The 17,899-nt window shown below is 40.1% G+C and overlaps 1 protein-coding gene across 2 annotated transcripts in view; it reads left to right on the top strand.

Moving 5' to 3' along the window:
• Positions 1-17,899, top strand: part of kcnq5a (potassium voltage-gated channel, KQT-like subfamily, member 5a) — a 76,050-nt gene that overhangs the window by 42,061 nt on the left and 16,090 nt on the right. For both annotated transcript variants that reach the window (XM_026355224.2, XM_026355225.2), the window contains 8 exons: positions 11,446-11,536; positions 12,146-12,272; positions 12,876-13,051; positions 13,235-13,360; positions 13,496-13,606; positions 13,692-13,787; positions 16,479-16,573; positions 17,400-17,426. In XM_026355224.2, the coding sequence (XP_026211009.1) occupies positions 11,446-11,536; positions 12,146-12,272; positions 12,876-13,051; positions 13,235-13,360; positions 13,496-13,606; positions 13,692-13,787; positions 16,479-16,573; positions 17,400-17,426 (849 nt within the window). The remainder of the gene's footprint in view (positions 1-11,445; positions 11,537-12,145; positions 12,273-12,875; positions 13,052-13,234; positions 13,361-13,495; positions 13,607-13,691; positions 13,788-16,478; positions 16,574-17,399; positions 17,427-17,899) is intronic.

Raw genomic sequence — 17,899 nt, 5'->3', positions numbered from 1 at the left:
GTGACGAGTTCAACATTACAGCCAACCAGTAGTTATCAAACAGAAGTCCGACCTGCAGTGACAACTTACCTGGAACAAAGGTGATGTTTCAGTCAGATACGTTAACATCCTGAATCCCACCACTGTGTTCCTACTTAAGAAACTAAGCCAAGGCTTCCAGGAGTAAGTACAGTCACAGCATGTAGTTGTGGTCCATGAAGGCCTGTGTGGGCGCTCAAATGTGTTGACAAACTGCCACCAGAACCTCCCATTTATTCACCACCAGTGTTTTTTTGTTGAACTTCTCTGCTTTCAAACCCCACTGTAGCTGCAAGAAATGCCAATTTGACAGTAATAGGTTTATGACTGGCCATATATCCTCAGTAATATGACAACTAAAGCCATTTTTTCATATGAACAGTGTCTGGAGAATATTGTCTGGAGTTGCCCTCTCACACTCGTAGCGTACAATGGGATATTGTCCATGTTGGACGCATTCTCATTTGGGAAATGCTCAGTTTGATTTAGGTAAGGGATGGCACCTGCAGGAAGCAAGACAAGACACAAAAAGTATGCTGCAGAAATGGCTGTGTTCTGTTTTCAGCAACTTGAGGCAGCACCCACTCACCCGTGGTGACCTCTCACACATGAGCTCAGTCGTATATTACTCAGACTTTTGTAATATGGAGCTGGCAGCATGTGAGCTGCAGTCTCACATACTGTAGAGCTCCTCTGAGTAAAGTCTGGATTAGTTAGGGGTTGCAGTGCGCGTTGGAAAACAGTTTAACAACTCCAATTAACTGATCATGGTAAACTGATTAATCATATTAAGTGATTATAACAAATTGTTACCAAAGAAGATGTGGAGTTGATACACACTGATGAAGCGGCAGGCTTTGTGCCTTACCACACACGGAGACGGGATAAAAACAGATGCATGGTATTGTGCCGAGCATACACACGAAGCACAGACACATTGTGCCCATCTCATTGATGCACCCCTTCAATTATAACCAAGTATGCTGTTCACATTAAACACATTAGATTGCCTACAATTTCGTCGCCAATCAGACATCAAACAGCAGTATGAGAGTTCTCTGCCAGAGCTTTTGATCTGGTTAAATGGGTGTCACTGGGGTACACGTTTCTCCCATCTCCCTCCATCAGCAAACACCCGTTTGTCCCTATCGCTGATTATCCATCTTATCTGGAGGCCATCAGCTCGGCTGATTAGGACATTCCCAGGATTCCATCTTTTCCCCTCTGTTGAAATGTCTGCATTTCTGCTGCTTGTTAAAATATTGGCTGCCTACGTTTTCCAGTTTTGTTGTTGTTGTTTTCTATTTTAGCTGGTGTGTTTCCTGTTGGAGGAACTAATATCACAGTGACATCATGTATTCAGCACCTACACATAGTCTGTACACTGCACACTAACTACATCCCAACCATTTTGTGTCTTTTCATGTAATTGTGTGTCTTCACAACGTTCTACTGATGCTTTCTCTAACTCCCTGCATTGTTACAGTGATTATCCAGCTAAGTGGTGGAAAACTGCTGTATTTAACCACTTGGTGCTAACAGTAACGATCCTGTCCAGAGCATAATCATGCAGTCAGCATGGCCTGCCAGTCTGTATATCACAGCATAGCCAATAGCAACATAGATATATGGAGCACAAAGACTGCAACATGCACAGTCAGGAAACAGAGCGCTATAATTTCCTCCAATTCCACATTGTTGCTCTTTTGTCAGCCACTCGTGTCACTAATGGTCAGCGAGGCAGCGTTTCCTCCACCTCTCCTCCGAAGTCATTTAACTACAGCTTCTTTAAAGTGACTTGATATCTGTCAGACAGAAAAAAAACACCCACTAAAACCATCTTTAAATAAATATTGTTCCTTTTAATATATTATATTGATCCAGCCTTTCTGCTCTGACTGCTCTGAAATCCATCCTGGTTTGAAGATGCATTTTCTAAAGCTAAACTTCTTTGTCTCTTAGTTTTTTTTTCAGGCTTTCTTTTCTTGCTTTTTCATCATCTCCTTTATTTTGAAGATCTTTCATCTTCAGTTTCATTTTGTCATCGTCGTTCTTTTTTTGCACGCTGCATGCTGTAACATGTTATAAAAACAGCACTGAGACATGATCTATATCACCTACTTATTATTTTTGGTGGATCTTTAATTTTTGCATGAGAAGTGTTTTCGGTGCTCCCCGGAACAAAGCCAGATGTTTCAGCAGTTTGCTTCCTCTCGAGCACATGACGTGTTTTATGTTGCCAGCAACAGCGAGTAATTGGGCTCGAATCGTTCTCTAACTTCGTTAGTGCAAAATTAGAGGAAAACAACGTCACTGTATAGGTCACGCTGATCAACTAATAAATAAAGTGTCGTGCAAAAACAGCACAGTAATGAGAGCGGAGACATTTAACTTGCTCCATCTGTATCATGAATCCAACCACGGATTCATACACATCAGTTTTCTCCTTATGGATCAAGCTTCAAAGAAGCTTTTTATTGGATTTATGTGTGACAGCTGACATTGATTTTAGTGCACTGAGCATTAGTAAGACCTTTTCACACAGACTCCTCATCATCTCTAAGCGTTGTTCTATCTCTAACCTTTACATCCCCTCGTCTCTGGAGGAAAGAAAGAACTGAAAAAACACAAAATAAAAGCAGCAGATTTTTAGTTTAACTCTTAAAAGTGGGTTGATACCTGCATTTACTCACTCACTCACAAAATAAATGCAAACATGCATATTTCTGCACACAACACTCCAGCAGCACATTCGCCATATATTGTAAAGACTCAAAACACTTCCATTTCCACAAACTGTGCTGAGTCAGCCTCTCTTTTTACAGGTTGCCCTGTTTCTGTGCTAAGGGAACCAGCCAGCCATCTGTTGGCCTAATGAGCTGACTCTACTCCACCAGAGCAATCCAGTAGCACAGCTTCACCCCTCTAATTCCCTTATCCACAGTTCCAGAGTGTGTTTGAGCCTCTCATCACCGTGTGCTCTGTTTAGCACACAGCAGCAGTGTGTTTGCTTACAGTTGTTCATTTTCATTCCAGTTGTCTTGGTGCTCTGACTTTGTCGTATGAACTACAACCGTCTCGACATCAGTCAGGTGTGAGAAAGTGATGAAAATGAGAAGCAGCATTGTTCGGTAGAAAAGCACTATATCAACGCATGTATAACTAAAATGTGCCAGAAGGTGGAAGAGCATTTCTAAGAAAGTGAATTATCAATGATAAATGATGATTTGAAGAAGACTGTGTCCCAAAGTGGGTGTTGTCATAAATCTGCTGATCCCCACAACATGTAACTGCATTCCCCAACTCTTTAAATCCGTCTGGTGGTTTTAATGTTTTAATTTTAGACCTTTTTCTACCACAAATTGATTTAATGCTATGGTTGATCTTTGTGACAGTTCATCCTGTCTTTTCACATACAGTATGCAGTAGTTCTCCTCAGACCTAGTATATAAAAAGAGTTCTCATTTAATTGCTCAGCATGAAGTCGTGTAATGATCTGCACCTCTGCATCGCAAAGAGAAGACTAAAAAATATTCAGCGTGCTGCAGTACTGTGCATAATGACGGAAAGGATTTACAATAGATGTTGCTCATCAAATCTCTTGAATCATTACGAGCAATAGAAAAATGCAGGACAAATTTTGAGATAATGTTTTAAATGTCAGACTTTCAGCATCTTAAATTAAAGCATCCACTTTTAATTCATTGGCTACTATGTGCCTGGTTATCCCTCGGGGTTGTGGGTAGGCTGGATCTTATCCACTGACACTGGGCAACTGGCAAGGTACACCCGACAAGTCGCCAGTCAATCATAGGACTGGCATCCGATATCATAAATGATGAATATCATGCTGCAGTGACTAGTGATGCTAACTCATACAGCAAAAGGATGTTTTCAAATGCCCAAAGACAAAACACTTTTTCTTTTCATTCTGAGGACAGTACACACAAAATAAGCCAAATTAAAAAATTTAACTGTTGTTATTTACAGAATTGGGAATTACTCACTCCCTCGTGTAGTGAGAAAGTGGTGAAACATGTCTCAGTGAATTCCTTGCTTGCCAAAATAGGGACAAAAGGCGAGAATAGATTCCTGACGAACCATATTTTGGTTTTGGCTCAGCTGAGTTCAATTAAGCTGCACATGCATTGTAGCTCTCTTTGGATTGTACCAGCATCGTCTGAGTAATGAGGAGTCATGCACATGCTGCGAGCTCATAGTTAAGTGGCATTAATCAAGGCTGCCCACTAAGCCTAGTGGATATAAGACATAAAAGGTACAATGGCTTCTACCATTAGGCACACACTATTGCTGGCTAAGCTTAGAGGAAAATGGCACAGTGTGAACCACAGAAAGGAAGAATGTGTGTCTGCCAGATGTATATAGTCAGCTCACAGTTTGCTACGTACCTGTAAGTTGTGCCTATAATTTCATTCCCTTTGATTTAGAGTGAGACTCTGTATTCAGACTATTTCATATGGTAATCAAGGAGAAAAAGCAGAAGCTCTTTCCTCCCCGTCCGATCCCTACAGTACACTGGCTGTCACCTTCTGGTGATTTTGGCTCAGTTTGGTCAAAAATAGCAAATAAAAATGAACAATTTAATACAGTTTTCTTCCCCAGCTCTCTCTCTCTCTCTCTTTTGCTCCATCATTTCTGCCTGTCTCTGACATCTGCTGCACAGCACACAGAACAGGAGTCTTGGAGTGGTATTAGTGCTGAGATTGGTGCTGATAGGAATCTGATGTATGGTGTGTGTGTGTGTGTGTTGGTGCCTGTAAGCCAGTGTTTTTATAAACCCTGTTGGCGTTCTTCAATAGTATGTCAGTCTGCATCTATTTAACGAAGTTACACACACACACACACACACACTGAAAGCTTTTGACTGTTCTCTCAACCGTCACTCATCCTTGTTGCATCCAACATCATGGAAAATTGGCTCCTGTCCAGCTCTTTCTTTTTTTTCCGTATCCTTCTCACAAACTTTACTATCTACATCTGACTCTCTTCGCTGCAGTCACACGGCTTCTAGCTGTGGCATCAGAAAACAAACAGCTGCTTCTAAAGCTGTTACACTGCTGCTGCTGCTGCTGCTGTCGTGCTTAGACTCCCAGTCAGACTTCCTCTCTGCTGGCTGCATCACTTTATGGTTAATCACTTGAATTACCTAAAAATTATGAATTAGAATAAAATGCAGCATCACTTATTTTAAATGTCCTCGTCTAGATTGTTGTTATTTACTCTATCCTAATGTTCCCAGCACCTAGATGCATCTGCTTCTTCAAAATATTGGACACTTCTCAGGCGTGTGCAGACAAAACTGGCCTGTGCAGCGCTGTGTCCTTGGCCCGGCTCTGTTTGGTCAAGTAGTTGCTTAGAAATAAAACCATATGTTTTATCACTGCCATCATCAGGTAAGATACTGCACTCGACTTCATAAACAGAAGGATTAACTAATAGACTGTTGGCAAGGAGTCGACTTGGCTCCGTTGCTCTTTCTCACTCCCTCACTACCTCCTTTCCCTCATCTTGATTTTTTCTTCTCTCTCTCTCTGTATCTACCTTCTACAAGTTTGACAATAAAGATCAGACAAACTGCTTAGCACCCACACACTGTATGAGATTAGATATTGATTCAAAAACCAATACAATAGCAGCTGACACAGTGAGACCCAAAGAGAAAAGGAAAGATGAGTGAAAGAGACTTCATTTAAAAACAAAAATCTTCTCTGTCTTTGTCTCTCTCGTTTTCTACCAGGCCTTTTCTACAAGGAGAAATGTTTTTTAATAGCTAAGCCCGCTTGCTTTCATCCGGGAAACCTGCTGATATCACTCCTCCTATAGTATTTGGTCATTTAAATTAATGGAATCCACATCTTTCTTATCTCTCTCTCTCTCTCTTTCTATAAATATATATATATATATATATATATATATATATATATATATATATATATATATATATATATATATATATATATATATATAGTGGCAAGAAAAAGTATGTGGGATGGTTTAAATCGAAAGGGTTCACATACTTTTTCCAGTAGCACTATGAGGATTTTATGGTTGTTCTTTCTTTTTGTGTTATTATTTTAGTTATATTATATTTGTTGTTACTCTTGACTTAGATAAAGATCAGATCATGTTTATTGACAAATTAATGCAGAAAACCATGAAAGTTCATACACTTTTTCTTGCCACTGTATACAGGTATATATCTATATGTCCTGTGGTGCTCTTCCTCCAGCTTCTACTGTAGTAACAGTTGCTTTGTTGTCTTGATATTATAAAATCTAAATCTATCTCTTTCCTTTCTTTTGCTCTCTGTTTCCTTTCCCTCCATCTCTCTTCATTGAAAAGGTATGCATGACTGGCACAGAAAGAAAGAAGGAAATAGATAACAATATCAGACAGCATTGTGTGGAAAAACCTGACTTCTCACATACCCAATTCGTTACACACACACTTTCTTTTTTACCCTTTAGATGTGCATTTATTATAAACACCATGCACCTTTTTAGTAGTTCTCTTCTTATTTTATCACAAACATACTGGTTCATATCTGCACATGTGCACTGTACAGTATGACGTCACACCACACAAAGACAAATTCAGTTAATGAGCTTAATAATTTTCAAAAGGGGAATTTTATAGTCCAATAGACCCACACTTTGCGCTGATGATTTAAACCTTTTTCATCTTCATTTCTCTCTTTTTTAATTTAAAATCTTTTATCCCTTTTTTATTCACATTGATAGTGTGACGTGACTCACAGTTGAATTCCTTCTGTGACTTTGAAATGCTCTATTATATGTCCAACACATGAATGTTTTAATTTTATTTTAGTTTTTATTTTGTGCTTTTGTTAAAGAAGATACAATCCAACATCTAAACTGTTGTTATAGGCTAGTAAAAAAGCTGTAAATGTTCAAAAGGTTCCACTTTATGTTTGTTAAGGTTCCATAAATAACATCATTTACATTCTCTGATACAGAAACTCAGATTCTTACTGGATGCTCCTGATGCTTGTTTCTAGACACATGCATCCTCTCTGTCTTGTTTGCATTTTAATACATGATGCTTGTAATGAACCCTCCTTGTACGCTTAGGCTGCAAATCTCCAGGGACCTGATTATGCCCATACCCACCACTCCTCCTCAGGTTTTCTGAACATCTCTGTCAGCTTGTAGCGGAGTAGTGCAGGTTTTGGCTGTATATGGCTCTGTCTGCACGTCCTCAGGTTATTCATCAGCATTAAGTAACCTGCAGTTTGTCTTTGCCGTATGCAACAATGGGGCACTGTCTCACACCTGCTACTTGTCCGGGGTCTGCTCAGCATGTCAAGCGCTAACTTTACCAGATGTTGGTCTGACAGCGTGACGTCAGAGCCGGTGAGCAGAGATAGTTAATAGACTTTGATGTTTAGAGTGGAACATCCACATGTTCTGAATGGAGTGAACTAATATGACAGCTGTTTGTCAGTATTGAATATCAATAAACAGCTGGCACACTGTTAAAGTCTGTGAAGCATCAGTATCAATGTACACCCATCTCCTGGGTGTTCTGGGTATTTACAGCACACACTCTTCTATTCATACTACAGGTGGGGATGATGATGGCAACTGTGTCCAGTAACAACAGCAGGAAGAAGTGTTTCAATGATTTCAGTGAAAGGTTTCATTGGGATACCTGAGAGGGAGCTGGTTCCACAGGAAAGGAGCTTGTTAACTAAAGACTCCCTCTCCTATTCTACATTTGGAAACTCCAGGAACCACATATAGACCTGCACTCTGAGAGCTGTGATAATGTGGTTCTGGTCTTCGTTTAGTGCTTTGTGAGGATTTTAAATTCAACTCTAGATTTTAAAGGGAGCCAAAGGAGCGACACTAATGTGGGAGAAATGTGATCTCTTTTTCTAATTCTACTCAGAACTCCGGTTGCAGCATTTTGAATTAACTGGAGTTACTGGGACGTCCTTTGAGTAGTGAATTGCAGTGGTCTTTTATTTATTATTAACAAATGCATAAACTAGTTTTTCAGCATCACATTGAGACAGGATGTTCCTATTCATAGCAATATTACTCAGGTGGAAGAAGGCAGGTCTAGAGATCAGAACAGTCAATGATGTAAGATTTGATGCACTAGGGCTCCATGTGGACCCAAATTGTTGGGCTGCCATTGCACTTCCTTAGAGAATTCATCCTGACTCCAATGGATTGGGGTGTTGACAAATACCGGACTTCAGTAGTTGTGTTTATTAAAGAATTTCCCCATTGTGGGATGAATAAAGTCTATCTTACGTAACTGTTTGCATACGCTTCATCTGTGCACTTTAGTGGTGCTGGCATGTATGTGAGGCAGCATCGCTGTTTCCCACTACTTTCATTCTACACTAAACTATGATCAATGTCATGTTTTCAGCTCCACACTCAATGCACAGGCATCAAATTGAAGATGAGCTGTCTAAAACCAGTGGGATCATTCTTTATGGGGCTGTGTACTATTACCAAAATAATCTATTTTATGACACAGCAGACGTTAACCGACGCTTTTCCTCACATCCATACACTGAATGCACACTCATCACCACACACACACATCATTCAATGATGATGTGAACTCAATTCACCAAAAGACTCATCAATATAACAGCCTTATTGATCATGTGTGTCATATCACTCAATAGCAGATTTGTATGTATCTTCTAAGTGCAGAGATTATTATTATTATTATTTAATTATAATTAAATATCTATTCTATAATATAATTTAATTCTAATTATATTTAGTGTTAAAATGTGTCTTTGAGATGATATACACTACATAACATCTGACTATACATTGCAGAAGATACACTACTTAAAATGATTGACTGATGTTTGTCAAGGCTGTAATCTGAGTCTCTGGAGAAAACCAATGTTCTGTTTGTCTTTCAGCATGTTCAGGGAAACAGTATTCAGTTTGTAGTCTTTTACTGTAATTGTTTTTATTTTTTCCCCCCAAGGTCTTGAATTGCAGCGTGAATAGAGAGATTCAAGAGAAAGAGAAACAAAAGGAGTTTTTATTTCAAACTGAGACCTTGAGAAAAAACATTTGCAAGTGTGATTCACTCATGTTAGATTTCACTACTCTACTTACACACACTCTCATACTGTAGCCTGGGCGACATTTTACCTTTTGACATCTGTACAGTGTCATTTAGCGGCGCTTTTATATTTAACTACGTTGAAGTAGGTTATTTGTTACTTTTTTCAATGCCAACTTTTTTTTTTACCTTAGAAAAATTCCAGTTCATCAGCGTCTCTCTCTATTTTTAGACACAACACTAGATGGACAAGTATTGAACATATAGTATAATCATTTGTCATTAATACCCGTTACCATCCACAGCAAACATACGGTTCATGAACTTTGATAATGCATTCATTCTTGAGGAATCACATTCTTAATTTCCATAGTAGGAAGTAGTTCATATGCTTTTCTTTTCAACATGCACAGCTATGCTTTTTTTTTTTTCTAATCATAAATGCATGGTAACTCATTGAGCTTTGTCATACTATCAGTTCAATCGATGCCTAAAATGCTTTTTAAGTCCCTTATACATGCTGGAAAAGTGTTTTTTCTGATGAATTTTCTTCTAAGATCAGTTCCATTTGAATGTTTGTCACCAATTCAGGTAAAAAAATAAAATACACATAACGTTGTTGCTTTGTTGGGGTTGGGTTGTGCTTAAAGCAAAGTAGTTAATGTGATATTTCAAAAGGTAAAAGTGTTTAGACCTGATCAGAATGGCACAATATTGTTTAAATATGGTTATAATAGCACACACTTTAAGAAAGGAGAAGCTACAAGCAGTTCTCATTATCAGAGAAAATCAAGTCTGACATGAGGCTATTAGAGAAGGAGCGAGTATCAGATGCAGATGTGGGCTGAATCACACACACACGTGCACAATGTTCTCTCCCTTCATAGTCCTCATGGATCCAGTGGAAAATAAATGGTGGCATCAATCATACAGAAAAGCTGGAAGAAGGAAAAAGACAAAGTGATGGTGAGCGGCTTGAGAAGGAGAAAGAGAGACGTGAAGACGTAGAGACAGAGGGGATACATCGATCCCATCGATACAGATGGGAAACAAGGACAAAAGCAAAGTAAAGGGAAAAACATAAACCACGAAAGATTAAATGGAAATTAAGACAGAGAAAGGTCTGCAGAGGAGAGGGGAACCAGGCTACAACACACTCAGTGCACAGAAAACAAACACTCAAAGCTCTGTGGAGATGAGAAGTCCATAAATATCAGAAAGACAGATGGCATCTTAAAAAAAAAAAAAAAACATTCAGAGATGCTCTGAAGAACAGCAGGCTGGGGCTGATAGCCAGTGCATATGTTGCCTGGGAGCTGCCTTATGAATTATAATTTGTATTTGCTCATTAACCAAGTTACCATATGACTTACAAGGGATTGAGTGGTTTTCTTGCGGGAAGCAGAGGAGGAGCATCTTGGGTCAGTCAGGCAGTTTGGAGAGCTCTGATAATAGTAGTCAGTGTGAAGACTGAAGCTGTCTGTGTTCTCATTCTTATTTATGTGTTTCAGCTACACCTATTTTATCACTTATCTCTGTTGGTATGCATCAATTATTAGTTTTGATTTGTCAGCTATGACATTTCTCGACATTTTTTTATGTGTTACCATTAAAGTTAGAAGGTCTTGCTGTGGTTTTTCTGTGTGGAGTTTGCATTTCCTCCCCATGAGTAGCACTAGGTGAGTGGGAATGGTTGTCTGTCTTGATGTGTCAGCCCTGTGATACATTGGCAGTCTATCCCCCTCTCAGCCAGTGACAGCTGTGATCGGCTCCGACTTCCCTGCAACCTTTAACAGGATAGTGGCATAGATAATGAATGGGTTTCCTCACATAGTAAAGGGGAAAGGGCAGGTGAAAAATCTACTTAGAAGCTTCATAGATACTGTAGAAACCACAAGTGGAAAACTAATTTGAACCGATGTTCATTTACCACCTTAAAGGAACCTATTTTCTCTCTTTAGCTGCAAGTGAACAACTGGATTACAACTGAGTCAACTCCTTATTCAGCTTGCTTTGAGCAAGATTTGTTTGCCTTCAGTCCATGCATTATGTGAACCAGCTGCATTGTCGCAATAACAGTAATATAATAAAGCTTGATGAAGCTTTTAACAGTACTTAGTCTGATCCTAATGATGCTCAGAAGAGTATAAATCCTGCTTAATTTAGCCAGCCAGAGGAGAATTAATCACATCATTCTGTAGCTTGCAGGTTCACTTTAAGATGCTGTGTGTGCAGCTGCAGATGCATGCATCACCTGAACTAATGAACCAAAACCTGTTATATAGTGATTATGTCTTGTTACACATAAATAAATAGAGTGTGCACACTTTGCCTCCACAGGTTCATCCTGGTGTTTGGATGTCTGGTTCTCTCTGTGTTTTCCACCATCCCTGCGCACCAGGAGTTCACCTCACACTGCCTGCTCATCCTGGTAGGACACACACACGAATGCATGTAGATGCATGCATAAGCAATTACATGCAGAAACGCACACACGTGAGTGTGCTCAATCCGACGGAGAGCTCACATCATTTCACCACTGATGAATAATGAAAGTGTCATGGCTAAATTACTGCTATTGACTGTTTGTGTGCGTGATTCTCTTGTCTGCATTAGAAATGCTGATGATGTGAATTCTCAGCACCATAACGAACTGTAATGATTGGTCTCCTGCTACTCACATCAAAATCACACTGTTACAATTCGATTGAAGTTAACAGTCTGTGACTCAGATGTGATTAAGCAGAAAATCATCAGTCAGGGCAATGTAGCACACATCAACTGGAAGCAGGTGTGGAATGAGCAGCAACACATTTCACTTATACACATTATATCTCTGGATTAGCCAATAAAATGGAGAACTGAGATTTAGTTTGTAGTATTCAAAGCGGTGAATGATGCACACCCTTGTAAGTTAAGAGTACTTCAACATTTCCTTGGTTAGAGTTAGATGACTACAGACCTCTATGTACAGTGTAGCATGTAAAGGTTTCACTATGTGGGTTGCTTGTATGTGTGTGTGTGTGTGTGTGTCCTGCAGGAGTTTGTGATGATTGTAGTGTTTGGTCTGGAGTACATCATCAGGATATGGAGTGCTGGCTGCTGCTGCCGCTATCGAGGCTGGCAGGGACGCCTCCGCTTCGCCAGAAAACCTTTCTGTGTCATAGGTACGTGTGTTTGTGTCTCTCATATTATCAGACATCAACACCTGTGAAGCCTGGAAATCTCAGAATACATTTAAAAAACTGTGCACAGTCCTGTCCCATACATTATGACACCCAGCTTATTGTATTGGAATGTATGTAATATTATCCAGATCAGATTAAATTACTATTATTGTTGTTATGTTTGCAGCCTATTGACAGAAACATGTATTTCTATTTAATATTCACAATATCATTGGTATTAATGTCATCGAGGATTGCACTACTTCTTGGTGAACATGTTTATGAGATTCTCCTCAGGAACCGATATCAAAAGAGAATAAAAACGCAGCTATTTAGAGAATAGTGGCTCTCTCTTCCTCTTGTATTGCTCCTGCGGGGAATAAGACAGCCTGCTGGGAAATACAAGAGGAGAAAAAGTGGATATTTTAAGGTTGTAGATAGAATGACAGAGGAAGAGTAATATAGAAAGAGAAAGCAACAAACAGCTTATAGACAATCAATAGTTGTTTTAAAGGTGACTGGAATTAGAAAGTAGGTGAGTCAACCACAGTTTCTAATATTGTCCAACTTGTGACCTTTCATTTTCACTCTTTGACTCCCCAGACATCATCGTACTCATCGCCTCAGTTGCTGTGGTTTCAGCTGGTAGTCAGGGTAACATTTTTGCCACCTCGGCTCTGCGTAGCCTTCGTTTCCTTCAGATCCTGCGCATGGTGCGCATGGACCGCAGGGGAGGGACCTGGAAGCTGCTGGGCTCTGTAGTTTATGCACACAGTAAGGTAGGCAAGCTTTGTTTGTCTGAGCTGTCATATTGTGTGAACGCCGTGTATTGTGGTGTCATTTTCCTGTTTAGTCAAAAAATCTTTATTTGTATGTATCACATGACAATTCAAAGTGATCTCAATATGTCCCAACTGTGTAATCATTATACATGAAATATACTGTGTGTCTGGGTGTCGTAGGAGCTGGTGACTGCCTGGTATATTGGGTTTCTGGTGCTAATCTTCTCCTCCTTCCTCGTCTATCTGGTGGAGAAGGAATTTAACAAGGATTTCGCTACTTATGCTGATGCTCTGTGGTGGGGCACGGTGAGCACACTATAATTACCGTCTCCCATTTTAAAACCCCATATTCAAATATAGTGACAACACATTGCACAGATACACAGCCTGCAGGTGACACGACAACTGATTCAAAGCCTCAGTTAACCTCTCACCCTTTAGATAACCCTTACCACCATCGGCTATGGTGACAAGACCCCGCAGACGTGGACAGGACGGTTATTATCAGCTGGCTTCGCCCTGCTGGGGATCTCCTTCTTTGCTCTGCCAGCTGTGAGCCATAAACCTCATTCTAACGGCATCTTCAGGTATGTTTCTGCTAGTTTTAAACTCAGTGTTTGTGTGTGTTTGTGTGCAGGGCATCCTGGGGTCAGGTTTTGCCCTGAAGGTGCAGGAACAGCATCGACAGAAGCACTTTGAAAAGAGGAGGAACCCAGCTGCCAGCCTCATCCAGGTAAACACACATGTGCAGAAATCAAGATCAAGTCTGATTTCTTTACAGCAGCTGAGGACCAGTCTGAATTGTTTTAAATTCAGGTTTCCACATACATACTGTATGTGTGTGCTCGTCTCTAAGCCTTTCTCCGTCTGTCTCCATGTGTGAATAAAAGTACAAGTTCATGTGTCCACTCTTTACCCTTTGAAAAGTGTGTGTATATGTGCTGTTACCACCTCTTATCAAGGTAAATGTGTCAAGTAAAGGTGTTTCATTATGACTTTACTGAATGTGAAGATGTGCTTTACACATCTCTGGGCTGTCAGAGCGTGTGTGCGAGACTGTGAGCCACGCTGTTGTTTCTCAGGTCCAACAGCAACATACACTGCTGGGATTTATTGTCTGTTTCCATGGTGCTTATTCCCTGGGCAGACGCTCCTGCAAACGTCATTTATTGTAATAGACAAGACCAGCTGCATTACTTTCTAATGAACAATAAATATCTACTGTCTCTACATGTCTGTCGAGACAGTAGATACACAAGTGTGCTGTTGTATGCCTGGGTTTCTCTGTAATTGCCTGAATGTGTGTGCGTCTTTCTGTTCTCCTATGTGTTCTCTAAATTCTGAACTGCATCGACCAACTTTCTGGTCGAGGCAGTCACTAGATTTAATTTAGGTTTCGAGATACACGTAAATTTGAGAGTGAAAACAACCTTGAAAATCTGAATTCTTACCAAAACGATGCCTGAGCTCCCTATTGAGGAGGTTTCTAAACTGAATATACAATATCAAAGCCTACAAATACAGTGCTTTATGATAGAGAACAGTATTGGTGGTTAAACTACTAAATAAGTGGTTTAGATAATGAACTGTGAGGAAAGTCTCATGTCAGGTCCATGTGGCGCTGGATTCCCAGTTCTCAGTATGACTCTGGTGAAGTTTGACGCATTTATGTGAATAACGAATTAAATCCAGACAGAGTTTGTCTGTCCTCCCTCTTATCAATACATATCAGTTCTTATGCTTGACAGCTGATAGAAGCCAAATTGATCCTAAACAGCACATTAAGGGAGCAATTAATCCCACGTGTGTGTTGATTGTGTTTCTATTTTATTGGCTTTGTATCAAGCACCTGGTCACTGCCTGCTATCTGCCAAGTTTATAACATTTTCCTCAACAGGTAAAAGGAAACTTGGAGGAAGCTTTGATGTTAATATATGAAATATGTGGATGACATTATTATTCTGTCCGTCACTTCACTCCCCCATCTCACACATCTCTCCCTGCTTTAAACCACTGTGTGCTGTGTGTCTCCATCTGTAAGCAGGGTCGGATTTTACCACTGTCTTCATGCCAGAGCAGCTGGTCGGTTCTAAATTTCTACCAAATCTATTTTTAGTTCAAGATGGAATATCCAAATGAATTTAAAGTGGCCTCTAGACATGCATAACAATCGACAGCCAAAATTGACCAGCATTTGGCATGTGGCTGGTGTTAATTTCTCACTCTGTGTGTTTATATGAATGCTTTCCAGTCATATCACAAATCTTAACCACACCTGGTGCCATGAAGGAGGTTCAGTTAGTTGCAAGTGATATAAACAGTTTGAGCATAAAGAAAACACTCTTTCATAAAGATTTTGGTGGATGTAGTTGATTTCTGCAGAATGGCCTAATTAGGTGCATTTGTTTAAAAATTGTCTTCCATAGCCCGCTTAACCGTAACATACTGAGAAATGTACGTGTCCCTCTTTCATCCATTATTTGCGCTGCTGCCTCTGACCACATCTCTAAGGTGGAGGATTTTGCCTTATTAATTTGGGCAGAAGACAGCTCCAGTAGCACAATGTCATGAAAATGTCAGCTATTACCTGTTGATGAGATCGTGAGGTGCCAGCCGTTGTTAGACTAGAAGTTTTTTGGCAGCTGTAAGACCTCCCAGCAACGTATCACACTGCCTTTTCGACCTGAGAATCATTGTTAAGGAACAGTAACGTTGGAGTGTGTGGTACGGCTTTAACTAGTAGCTCAGACATCAGTTCGGATGCATCAACCCCAAAGACTTGATGTGTTTATGGCTTCCCAGTAAATTAAGGTACAGTTCTACAGTTTGAACTCGTATTCTCATGTGAAACCTAGTGACAGGTGGATAGGTATAGGGTACTTGACTGTAAATGCGATGTGCTCTTAAGAGCTACAACCTCCAACATGGCTGCCAGCTGGTTACATGCCCTAAAATGCACTGTGCCTGTTACATGTGCACATAAATCTCAGTCCGTTTTGCCTCACCGTGTTTGTGCCATTGCCCCTCTGTGTCATGTACGTGCGTGTGTGTCCATGTGAATGTGTGTGTGTCCTCCCCCACCCAGGCGGCTTGGCGTCTATACTCCACAGACGGTGCTCGTCCTTACCTCAGAGCCACCTGGCACCACTACCACAGCGCCCTCCCCCCCTTCAGGCATGTATTCCCACCACCACCACGTCCACCTGCACCACCATCACTGCCCCCACCTCCCTCCGACAACCCCCCCAACCACAATGCATCAACACTACTCAACAAACTAATCAGCTTTTTCTTTTTCCCCCTCCACACCTTTCCTTTCACACTTTTCTACCAAATGTTTCTCCCTTACTCCTTTTTCTTTTCTCTCCCACATTTTACCCCGTTAATATCATTATTTTATTTATCCTGTCAACTCTGCACGTAGTGTGTCTGGCGTAGTTATGCTGCTGATGAGAACTCGGTTTCCATTGCTACCTGGAAGCCTCATTTGAAGGCGTTGCATACCTGCAGCCCCGCCAAGTAGGTAACAACTTACAGACTTACAAACATGGCCGCTGCTGCATCCCTTCATCTTCATCTCTCCTTTCCAGCTGGTACCTGTAGCTCCAACTTTGTCCGTCGTATGACTCACTATAGCATTTGTGCATCTTCTCTTAAGGTTTCCTAAATTATTCTCGCTCCCCCCAATGAGGGAAGGTTTGCTTAGCGTGCATGTTCTTTAACATCTTTTCACATCGAGTCAGTTTACTCATTCAAACATGGGAGTTTCCTAAAGTCATAGCTAGTGGTTAAAAGGCTCACTAAGGTAATCGTACTTGATTTGGAGATTTATAAATAAATATAAGTAATAAATATATATCATATGAACATTGAATTTTGACTTACATTCAAGCTGAGTGACTGAAGCTCATGAAAAACTCCAATGATTCATAATTGGTGAACTTAAATGTCACACAGTTTTGGGGGCTTCCAAACTAAATTCAATTTGCCACATATAAGCTGTTTGTCATCATTTTGTTTGAGCCATTGATTAAACAGGATTAACAGCAGGACACACACACACACACACACACAGTCAGGAACATACTCACCACATTTAGAATGCTTAGTTTTCTGATTTCTGTTGTTTTTCTGCTAATGCTTAACCTTACTGTGCATGGCCATAGCTTTTACATGCTTGGAATTAATTAACTGCAGTGGATTAAAGTTTCTTTTTTTCTTGCTGTGTTTTGGCTCGATACCTCCCAGACCCACTAGAGGTAATGTCTGAGAAGCTATTTTAATCTGTTGGAATACTGATTTTTCTCCCTTTGTCTCCTCCTCTTTATCCCACTAACTCTTGAAGGAAAGAGCAGGGCGAGACCACTTACAGGTTTGTATGACTCTCAGCTTTTTCCTCCAAAGACACAAAGACATGATGAAATTACAGTATGTTGATATGATATGAAATCTGCTTTTATCTGGTTCGTGGACTTTATTTAGTTCAGTTTTTACTTTCCAGTAAATTCAGGACAAATCCAGTAATTTATTTATTAATGTGTGTTATTGGTCTTTTCTAGCTAATAGTGAATGGTTAGTGAATTCATTGAAGATTGCAAATTGTTGCTTTCATTAAATGATTGCGTTGTTAATTGCTTGGTTTATTGATTGACTGGTTTAGAAATGACCGACTGTTATTTACTCTGTAAAACAAACTCTAAACTCTTAGGTTGACTCATAATGATGTGTGTTATAAGTAAAGGAAGGGACACTAGAGTGCTATGACATACAGAATAAAACATCCTAATTATCATGTGCATTAGTGGAGAGTTGAGCAAAATCAAGGTAGATGTGTTCTAAAAAAAG

The sequence above is a fragment of the Anabas testudineus genome, chromosome 15 (assembly GCF_900324465.2).
Source record: "Anabas testudineus chromosome 15, fAnaTes1.2, whole genome shotgun sequence".
In the NCBI taxonomy this organism is placed as follows: Eukaryota; Metazoa; Chordata; class Actinopteri; order Anabantiformes; family Anabantidae; genus Anabas; species Anabas testudineus.
This window is presented reverse-complemented; position numbering and strand designations above follow the sequence as displayed.